This window comes from Canis lupus, chromosome 20 (assembly GCF_011100685.1).
Source record: "Canis lupus familiaris isolate Mischka breed German Shepherd chromosome 20, alternate assembly UU_Cfam_GSD_1.0, whole genome shotgun sequence".
Classification (NCBI taxonomy): domain Eukaryota; kingdom Metazoa; phylum Chordata; class Mammalia; order Carnivora; family Canidae; genus Canis; species Canis lupus.
This window is the reverse complement of record NC_049241.1, coordinates 3,769,680-3,781,148: the sequence shown is the minus strand read 5'-3', so window position 1 is coordinate 3,781,148 and position 11,469 is coordinate 3,769,680. Positions and strand designations below refer to the sequence as shown.

The 11,469-nt window shown below is 45.8% G+C and overlaps 1 protein-coding gene across 1 annotated transcript in view; it reads left to right on the top strand.

Annotated features, from left to right (window-relative positions):
• The first annotated feature begins 11,125 nt into the window (after nt 1–11,125).
• The window catches only part of NUP210 (nucleoporin 210), a 105,285-nt gene continuing 104,941 nt past the window's right edge, over nt 11,126–11,469 (top strand). Inside the window, exon 1 of the mRNA XM_038565516.1 lies at nt 11,126–11,294. Coding sequence (XP_038421444.1) covers nt 11,126–11,294 — 169 coding nt within the window. The remainder of the gene's footprint in view (nt 11,295–11,469) is intronic.

The window sequence follows — 11,469 nt, the reverse complement described above, 5'->3', positions numbered from 1 at the left end:
GGCACCAAACCGCTGCGCCACCCAGGGATCCCTATTTATCTTTTTATCATTGAGCTGTAATCCAACAACTTTTTAAAAATTGAAATGTAGAAAAAAATGCTTAGAGCTGGGCAGACACGTATTAAACTGTGCATGTGTTAAACATCCAACACATGAAATCTGGAATATGTGATTATCAGGGTGATCATTTGTAGGAAGGGTAGGTACTGTTTCATGAAACTTTGGTTTTAGTCATATGACTGTATATGTGAATTGTGTTTCTTATTGTGGATTGCATTCAAAGAAGTTCAAATCCCATTAATTTAAGGCATCTACTTAGGAAATGAATTGCTAGGTCATAGAGCAGGCCCATGCTTGAGTTTATAAAGTGCAGACCCTAGTTTCTCTTCTGCAATTTTGAAGGCGAAAAAATTCTAAAAACCCCTTTTCCTATAACTTTGCAACGAAGTCCTGTGGCAGTGAGAAGTGACCTAAAATGAGCTAAGTCTATTTAAAGCTCTATATTTATCCTATTTAATCTGAATATTCATGTTTCACTGCAGACAAATCAATGTGTTGACATTGGATGCTGTTCCTGAACTCATTAGGAATGGTAATGTAAAAATGGTATCTGTACCTTTTAATTCCAAGTAAAAAAAAAAAAAAATTCCAAGACACATCTGGTCGCAAAGATTTCCAATAAGAGCTTGCAGACTTATGTACCAGAAAGCTCTCCAAATTGGCTGAGCCAATTTACACTTATCCCATCAGCATGAGAGAGTTCAGATTCCCCCATCTTTGTCCAGACTTGATAGAGTCAGACCTTAAATGTTTTGCCTATCTGATCAGTGAGAAAAGACAGCTTGGTGCTGTTTTAATTCGCATTCCCCTGGTTATTGAAAAGGATGAACAGATTTTCTTTCGTGTCTTGACCATTTGGGTTTACTCTCCTGGGAATTGTCTGCTCATGTGTCTGTCTTTTCAATTATGATTTCTTTGGCTCTCCCACAAATGGACTCCAACACCATATTCAAGTAACTGTAATTTTCAACTGTTGGAGAATTTGGGTTTATTCTGACAAACTTATGTTTTCTTTCCCCCCTGAGATAACAAATGTAGACAAGAAACTAAGAAATTGCAAATTTCTGGATGATTTCTGCCTTTCTCAATACAAGAAGTATTTAGGCTCCATAGAGTAAAAATGGCAGAAAAATATTTTTCTCCTCTTCCCCCTAACTAATTAAAATTTGAACTCATTGAAGTTTCTAGTGGATGCAAAACCTAAAATATTCAGGCAAGCCAGGTTATGACTTAAAGGACACTCCAGTTTGCCACTGGAGTCTAATGTGTACCTTTGCGATGTCAATGTTGAGATAATGTCAACAGTTGAGCTAAATATACTTGGCTGGTCACTTTAATGATTAACTTAAGCAACTTCCTCTATGGGCAGGGAGGGGGACTGGAGCATCTCACTGAAAAGTCACCATCTCACCAACAAGAAGTCACAGATGGAGGGGAGCCAATCTGAAAGATTTGATGTTGGTGGAGGTAAACCTGTGGCTTCCTCCTTCAATGAATATAATGGAAAATTATGGAAAACCTGAAGTTCCTCTTGATCGTTGTGTTGGTGAGGCTGGGGATGAAAGGAGTTGCCTAACACATATTTTGTTGCCTGGGTGTGAATTTTCATTTATGGCTTCTGTGCAGTTACTCAATGGAGATGAAAGGATACACTCAGAAGAATGTAATGAGTAGAATATTCTGGCCCCATCTTAATCAGAATAAAAAAATATTTACATTTGAAGAGTCCTTTGCTCAATTTTTTTCTTCAATTTATTTGAGAGAGAGGTGGGGGAGGGGCAGGGGGAGGGAGAGAGAGAGAATCCCAAGCAGACTGCGCTAAGCATAGAACCCCACATGGGGCTTGATCTCATGACCCTGAGATCATGATCATGATCTGAGCTGAAATCAAGGGTCTGATGCTGACTGAGTAAGTCACCCTGGCTTATGTCACCCTACCAAATTCTTTTATATTAAATATATTCTTTGATAAATATTCTAAAGATTTTTTAAAGCAATATCTACACACAATGTGGGGCTCAAAGTCACAAATTTGAGATCAAGAGTTGCATGCTCCACTGACTGAGCTAGCTAGACACCCCTGATATTTTTCATACTTCATCGAGGTGGAAATTGTTGGTCCCATTGGTCAGTCCTGAAAACTCAGGCTTTGGGAGAGGAAGTGATTTCTATTTAATTCACCTAAGAGGCAGGTTTAGGGAGTAAGGCAGGGGGAGAAGTTATAGATGGATCTTGAACAACGGCCACATACTCAAGGGTCTATTGGGCTGGTAGGTAATGGAAACAATGAAAGCTGACTGGGAGGCAGTAGGGAGTGGTGGGGACTGTGGCAAAACAGAGGTTACAAATCCTTCTTTTTCTTTAGATTTTATTTATTTATTTATTCATGAGAGACACAGAAAGAGAGCCAGAGACATAGGCAGAGGGAAAAGCAGGCTCCATGCAGGGAGCCTGATGTGGGACTCGATCCCAGGATACCCAAGATCATGGGGGCCATGATGGGCCCCCATTATGGGGCCTGCCTTTGACCTGAGCCAAAGGCAGGTGCTCAACCACTGAGCTACCCAGGCATCCCACAAATCATTCTTTTAGAAGGTTGCTGCCACCCCAGCATAGCATTACCATGTGGCCTAGGGTTGCCAGAGCTTCTGATTTTCCAAAAGAGATTATAAATCTAGATTTTAATATCAAATGCTCTGATTTTTAAGTGCTAGCAAAAATTCAAATTAAAGAAACTTGGATAGGTGTTCTCATCAGCTGATGAAAGGGAGTAGAGGACTCCTAGTAGAGTAAATATTTGAATACTGTTTAAAGCACTGTCCTGAGCACTGAACGTGTATTATTAATAGAATGCTTGTCCGAACTCTGTGAGGGAGATACTGTGAAGGTCTCCATGTTATGGATAGCTGAAAATGTAACCAAGTAACTTTCTCAGGGCCCATAGGTAGCAGAGTCAGGATCTGGCCAGCCAGTGCCAAGAGTATCAGGGTAAGCATCATCCGAAGGCGGGCACTGGGACAGGTCTGCTCTATATGCAGGTAGCAAGAGGATGCATCCTCTATAGAGAATTTCAAAACAGCAATAAAAATGGACTGAAGGTCATCTGCTCTTTATTATCACCACGCACAGGCACTATTAAATAATGTCAGGGTGTGTTTATTATTTATCACAGCAATAAAATACCCAAATCTCAGAAAAAACTCTGGCAGGTGTGAGTTCTAAGGAAGTGTTTTGGCTACTGTTGGGGGGTTTAAAGAAATCTTTTGTGTCTGTGGTAAATACACGTAACATAAAATTTGTCATCTTAACCGCATTTAAGGGCACAGTTTAAGTATATTCACATTGTTTTGTAACCAATCTCTAGACGTTTTCTTTTTGTAAAACTCTGTCCCCATGGAACTCTCCAGTTCCCTCCCCCAGCCCCTGGCAACCTCTATGAACTTGACTGATCTCTGGACCTCATGTAAGTGAAACCACACAGCATGTTTTTTTTTTGGGGGGGGGGGACTGGCTAGTGTCACTTACAGCGTTCATCTGTATTGTGGCACGTGTTAGAATTTCCTTCCTTTTGTAAAGCTGGGTAATATTCCACTGTATGCTTCGGCTGTATTTTATCTGTTCATCTGTTGATAAACATTTAGGTTGCTTCCACCTTTTGGTTACTGTGAATAGTGTTGCTATGAACAGGAGTATACAAATATCTCCTTGAGTCCCTGCTTTCAGTTGTTTGGGTATATACCCAAAAGGGGAATGGCTGGATCATATGGTAGATCTCTTTTTAACTTTTTAAGGAAACACCAGACTGTTTCCATACTGGCTGCACCATTTAACATTCCCACCAGGGCAGTGCACAAGTGTTCCAATTTCCCCACATCTTCATCAACCCTTGTTTTGTGGGTGCATGTTATTTTTACAGTAGCCAATGGTATGAAGTAATATCTCATTGCAGTTTTTTATTTGCATTTCCCTAATGAATAATGATGTTGAAAATCTGTTCATAGGAGTATTAGCCATTTGTAGATCCTCTTTGGAGAAGTGTTTATCTTTTTTTTTTTTTTTTTTTTTTTTTTTTGGCAGACTCCATGCCTAGCAAGGGTCCCAATGTGGGGCTTGAACTCATGACCCTGAAATCAAGACCTGAGCTTAGGTCAAGACACTTAAGAGAGGGAGCCACCGAGGTGCCCCTTCTGCCCATTTTTAAATTGATTATTTGTCTTTTTGTTTTTGTTGTTGAGTTCTAGGAATTCTTTATGTAGTCTGGATGTTAACCCCTTATCAGTAAACATTTTGTAAATATTTCCTCCCTTTCTATCGGTCACCTTTCCACTCTGTTGGTCATATCCTTTGGTGCACAGAAGTTTTGAAGTTTAATGTAGTCCAATTTATCTATCTTTACTTTTGGTGCTTGCACACTGTCAAATTTTAATAACATATAAGCCCTAAAATAATACTTACAAAACTTCCCTTTAATAAACAATGTAGAAAATGCTTAGTTACACAAGTGGGTTCCCCAGACATATGGATTTAGCTATTGTGTTTGTTTCCAGAGTAAGTTTGTAACTTTTTTGGCATCATTTGAATTTGCTTCGGGGATAGTTCTTATCTCCAGCTCCTAAGGCAATACATATTCCTATGTTTAAACAGTAATTTCAAAATAAGCAATGATAGTACAGTGATTGTGAAGACAAAACAAACAAACACTTTGTGATTTAGTCATTCTGTGCGAATTCTTATTTGGCTTAAATTTTATTTTATTTTTTTCAAGATTTTATTTATTTATTCATGAGAGACACAGAAAGAGAGGCAGAGACACAGGCAGAGAGAGAAGCAGGCTCCCTGTGGGGAGCCCGATGCGGGACTCGATCCCAAGTCTCCAGGATCACTCCCTGGGCCAAAGACGGCGCTAAACCGCTGAGCCACCCGGGCTGCCTTGGCTTAAATTTTAAAACGTGAAACAGACTGCCAGCTGCAAGGGGTAATATTTTGGCTAAGTGTAAGTCTTATCTTATACTTGAACTAGTTTACTGAATCTGTATGCTAGTCTAAAATGGAAATCTATTTTTTCATTGTTATTCTTTTTTTATTTAATGATTAGTACACTCTAACATTATTCATTATTGCAACAGGCCAATATATAACTGTAAGTTAAAAAAAACCCACGAGGGTAATTATTTATCAATCCACCATCTTTCCCTTTTTTTGAGTAATATTTATCTTATTTTTTATTAAAAACTTTTTTTTTCTGGGTTACCTGAAGTACAATAAAACAGTAAAAATTATTTTTCCCAGCCATTATTATGTTGCATTTAATGTTCATTACTGAAAAGAAATTTAAAAACTGATCCTCCTATGGCATCAGATACTGGAGACATGAGATATCTAGGTGTGTCCAGCCTAGGAGAGGGGCATGGGAGGTAGAAGTAAGAGGTGACACTGTGCGGTCTTTTCGGGACAGACATCTTTAGGGCGTGAGGACCACGGGAAGAGTTTGGATTCTCTTCCAAAGGCATCTGGGAGGCTCTGGGGGGGCAGCCAGGTGAGAGGTGTACTGTGATCTGTGTTGCCTGTGCTGGCTCCCATGTGGAGCTGCCTGGCTGGCTGGGGCAGTTTTGGGAAGTCTGGGAGTAGAATCTGCCCTCCTCCAGTTTGTGTACCCTTGAGATGTCTGAGGACCCCTTTGTGTGTCCAGCCAGGGCTGTCAGTGTCAGGCTTAGCCAACTGGGGTAAAATACATGTGCCTGAGCTTCTGAGGGCATCTGACAGTGTGGAGCTGCAATCTGCTGGGGATCGAGGATGAAGGACTCCAGCAGTCCACGGGAGGCGAATTGACTGACATAAATGGCCACAGACTCCGATGGAGGATGAATGTGGCAAGTGTGAGACCTTCCTGAGTGAGAGTAAATGCACAGACAGAAATCGGATTCACGAGCAGGCAGCTTGTCTGCACATTGATAGAGAACAGCAATTTCTCTAACTAAATAGCACCATTATCTTACACATGATGATGTTTTGGAAATCATTTTGCAAAGACCATTCCAATGCCCCCAGCCGGTTTATTTTTTTATTTTTCCCAAATGCTGAGTTTTCCAGCTCAGAGACCCCCGAAGGTTCGTGTTGGGTACCTCTTCCCTGAATTTCCATGACCAAAACCAAGCTGCAGACTCACCCAACAAGGAAACCACTGCTGCTGTGGCGGTGCCCACAGATATGTTACAGGGCCGGCAGGTTCTGCAAGAGGATGCTCTAAAATACACACTTCTACTCCAAAGAGAAAGAGGAAACACAGAAGTCACCAGGAGAGAAACAGAGATAAAGGGCAATCTATAAATTAAAGGCTTATTTCAACCAATTGCAATGTCTGAATCTTAGTTGGATCCTGATTCTTAAAACACAAACTGAAAAAAAAAAAGTGACATGTATGAGCCAGTTGGAAATTTGAACTGACTGGATATAATGGAGGAATTATTGTTAGCTTTTTAGATGTGATAATAGTATTGTGATTATAGTGTATATATAAAAGGCTCCTTATCTTAGAGATGAACACGCTGAAATACAGATGAAATGATAGGATCTCTTGGATTTGTTTCAAAGTGACACGGTGCGGAGCCTGGGGTTGTCTGCAGAAGGCACAGGATTGGCCATGGATTGTGATCATGGGACTGAACAGTCATAGGCCTTCATTATACTACCCTACCTACTATTGTGAATGAGATTCTCCATTGCAGAACTAAAAAAAGAAATTTTTGTGAAAGATGGTGGATAGGCTCTAATACGACAACATCCCACTAGGAAAAAAGTTACCTGCTTTTCATGATTTTTAAAAATATATATTTATTTATTTGAGAGAGAGAGAGAAGCGGCAGAGGGAGAGAGAGCAAGAGTATCTCAAGCAGATTCCCCAATGAGTGTAGAGCCGAAGCGGGGCTGGATCCCACAACCCATGAGTTCATGACCTGAGCCAAAATCACGATTTGGATGCTTAACCGACTGAGCCACTCAGGTGACCCTTACCTGCTTTTAAATTATCTCTCTGTGGGGATCCCTGGATGGCGCAGCGGTTTAGCGCCTGCCTTTGGCCCAAGGCGCAATCCTCGACACCGGGGATCGAATCCCACGCCGGGCTCCCGGTGCATGGAGCCTGCTTCTCCCTCTGCCTGTGCCTCTGCCTCTCTCTCTCTGTGTGACTATCATAAATAAATACAAAAAAAATTTTTTTTAAAATTATCTCTCTGCCCTTATCCGCTCAAGGAGCAAGGCCCTTTGATTGGGCAAGTCTGTGTTTGATATTGTCTAATGCTTGATCATATCCCTGTTGAACAGGGACAGCAGGCCTTGGGCTCTGAGCCTTTGGCGGGACACAGTGTCTATTTGTAACTTGATGGCATCCCTTTGTTTCATTGTATTTATTTTTTGGCTACTTCTATTCTTGTATCTGATGCTGGTTTTCTATTTACAGAAGGGACAAAGATTTCTTCTTAAATAAATGTATGTAAACGTTCTGATTTAAAGACAAATAGAACAGGGGTACCTGGATGGCTCAGTCCGTTGAGTGTCCAACTCTTGATGTCAGCTCGAGTCTTGATCTCAGGATTGAGTTCAGGCCCCACATTGGACTCTGTGCTGGGGTGTGGAGCCTACTTAAAAGAAGAGGGATGCCAGGCGCAGTCGGTTAAGCGTCTGCCTTTGGCTCAGGTCGTGACCCCAGGGGTCCTGGGATCCAGCCCTGCTCAGTGGAAGGTCTGCTTCTCTCTCTCTCCCTCCCCTGCTCATGCTTGCTCTCTCTCTCACCCTTGCTCACTCTCTCAAAAGATAAATAAAATCTTTAAGAAAAAAAAGGACAAATAGTACAGTTTGTACTCAGATATTGTAGGATTTTTTTTTTTTTTAGGGTGGGAGGAAATGATAGAAGTGTGGGAGGCACATTTTCTCATTTTATATTTCACATGGACAACCATCTAACACAAATTTGGGGGCCCTTTCATCCTGGAGGTTCTCTTTGCCTGAAGCAAGATGGCCTGCTCGGGCCCACAGTCTCCCTGAATTTCAGACAAAGCACTTGACACAGAGAAGAAAGAGGGTGCAATAGCAGGCTGTGGAAACAGATCACACAGAGAGAGCTGGCTGCCAGAATGGACCCCAACTGGGCCCCAGACACCATCCAGTCCTAGGTTCAGAGTCAGTTAAAACAAAGGAGGGGTATAAGTGTAAGGACAACGTAAAGGGGAAAATCTTAAATGGGAAAATGTTTTATCCATCATTTTGTTGTTTCCCATTGGCTGTTTTCTGCGAGGGAAATTTCCTGTCTTAAGTGAGGCATTACAGGTGGTCAGCAAGCCATGTCTACCCAGATTCTTTTGTTACAGCTGTTTGTATGTTTGCTTTGGGTTTGTGTAAACTTTTTTTTAGATAAGTGTAGACCTGCATGCAGTTGTAAGAAATAATACAGAAGGGTCCCATGCATCCTTACCCACCAATGGTAATGTCTGGCAAAACTGGAAGACAATACTGCAACCAGAAAACTGACACGGTCAAGACACAGAACATTTCCATCACCACAAAGGTTCCCCTGTTGACCTTATATTCATATCACCCTTGGCAATCACTCAGCAGCTCTCCATTTCTAGAACTTTGCCACTTCGGATGTCATGGATGCAATCATACATAACCTTTGGGGATTGGCTCACCCCCCCCCCCGCCCCCACAACCCTGGAGATTCATCTGAGTTGTCCATGTATCAATAGCTTGTTCTTTACTGCCAAGGAGAACCACATTGTATGGGTGGACCACAGGTCTGTTCAGTGGTCATCCATGGAACGGCTCTTCTGTGCTGTTTCCAGTTTGGGGTTACTATGAATAAAGTTTCTATGAACATTTTATTTATGGATTATCATGTGAACATAAATTTTCATCTTTCCAGGATAAAGGATGCATGTTTGTTTTTAATGAATTAATTGCCATGTTTTACAATCAGGATATTTCACCTAAAAAAAAAAAATCCATGTTCCTGAATTCTCTTCAGTAACCACAATAATCTGGAAAGACTGGGTATAGCAGCTCGTGATCCTAATGGGCCAGAGTACTCCAGTCCCCTGCTGCCTGCTTAGTCCCTTTTATTTATTTACCTGCCTGGCAAGGCTCCTGGTTTACCAATTTAAGTGAGCAGAATTGGAACACAATGAGTTTTATATATATACATGTCTACAATTTCTCTGCTCAAGCAGAAAACACAGGTTGCCTATGGGGAAGGGTATCCAGTGATGTGATAGCAAGGGGCAATCATTGTTACTATGAGCCCTTTGGGGCCTTTTTAGTTGAAACCATCTGACTGTATAATCTACTGAAAAATGAATAAAATGTGCAAACAAGAACACTAAAATTTCCTTACAGATATCCCCCTCTGGCTCTGCTTTTCCCATACCGACTCTTATGTTTCTTCAGAGAAGAGAATCCATTGGAATTTCCCTTCCCAGAGACCTGGTTCTACACAAGGAAAAACCCCTAGCTCTGGAATCTAGTTTTCCCTAATGCACACATTCCCTGTCCTGGACCCCAAAACACACCTCATCACCATCCAAAAGCCCAATGACCCCTCAGGGGCAGGCACAGACACATTGTGGGCCTCTCTGAAGCCCAGTCAGGTATCTATGTCCAGCCCAGGGGCCACCTCCTCCAAGAAGCCTTCCCAGCCTGACAGAAATTCAGTGTTTCCTTCCTTGTCTGGCAGGAGTATTAATGTGTGCCTTTCTGGTTACAATTCAGTGCATACTTCCTGAACCTTTTACAAGAGCTGGGCTGGTGCACCCTCGCCCCACCCCTTTCCTGGCCTCTCACTAGACTGCCCTCCCCCATCCCTGTCCCCCAACCTCCTACAATAGATTAAAGTTTTAGAGGCCCAGCGAACGTTGTGCCCTCTGAACCTACCGCTCCTGCTAGTCATGGCAAAGACACCTACAAACCATAGAACACAAAATGTAGACTGAATTTAAGAGCTAGGACTTCTGCATGCAGATGAATTCAGTGATGCTGAGCATTCTTTTTGTTTTGGAGGGGGTGGGGGAGAGTGTGCTCTGGCACGGCTGGTGCCCTAAATCCACCCTTTGGGTAACCTCCCTAAGACTTAAAGAAGACAGGAGATGTGTAGCACAGAAAACAAGGGCTTTGGGATCTGAGAATCCTAGCGGTGCCCTTGTTGGGTGATCTTTGGACCGCTCAATCTGTTTCCTCCTGGTGAAATGGGGATCATAACCTCCCTCTGGCAAGGCTGCGTGGAGGTTAAGGAGGGAGGAAGCACCCAGCGGGGCCCGCTGCCTCAGCAGGTCGCTGCAGCTTGCGGAACCCGGGTCCCTCTTCTAGAAAGTACCAGCGGAATGCGGTGCACCTCGGCGCTCCGCATTCCCGATTTCCAGGGTGTCTGTCCGTCTCTCCGACGAGCTCCGGGTCACCGAGGCTCCGCGGCCTCGTTTGCGCGCCCCCCCCAACCCGCCAGGCTCACTCGCCCAGCGAATGGGCGCACGGGCGGCTGGAAGGCACTGCGCCGGGTACAGCCAGAGTTTGAACCCACGGGGGTGAGCGTGGACACCAGAAGACCGCGCAGGGGTTCCCGCGCGGCCGGAGGGTGGCCCGCAGGCGCGCGCGCGTGCAGTTCGGCCCCGCGTGGGCGCGCCCCGGCCCCGCTCCCGCCGCCCCGCGGCTCGGGCTCAGGCCCGGTCCCCCGAGCCCCGGGGCACGCGCCCCACCTCCTACGCGCCCCTCCGCCCCCTCCCCCGGGCTTGCACCGCGTGGCCCAGGCGCGCGCTCCAGACGCTCCCTCCGCCCCGCGCGCTCGAGGGGGCGCGGGCCTGGGCCGGGGGTGGGGTCGCCGCGGGCTCGGCCCCCTCAGTTCCCGCGCTCGGGCCCGCGGGCCCAGGAAGTGGCCCTGGGCCGCGGCCCTCGCCCCGCCTCCTCCCTCCCGCGCTTATCACCTGCCGGCCCGGCGCGCGGGCGGGAGCGAGGGCGCGAGGGGGAGCGCGAGGGGGAGCGCGCGGGCGGCCGGGCGCCGGGTCGCGGGAGGTGAAGCGCCGCGAGGATGGCGGCGCGGGGCCGGGGGCCGCCGAGGCTGCTGCTCGCGCTCCCGGTGCTGCTGGCGCTGGGCCCGGCCGCCGCGGCGGCCAAGCTCAACATCCCCAAAGTGCTGCTGCCCTTCACGCGGGCCACGCGCGTGAACTTCACGCTGGAGGCCTCGGAGGGCTGCTACCGTGGTGAGGCGCGCGGCCCCGGCCGAGGAGGGGCCCGGGCCGGGCCGGGGCAGGCGGGCGGGGGCGCGGCAGGTGCGGCGGCGCGGGGAGGGCGGGGAAGAGCGCGCCCGCGAGTCGATGGTCGGGGCGGCGAGGCCTGCGGGCGCGCGGCTTCCATGCCGGGCGGGTGGGGCGG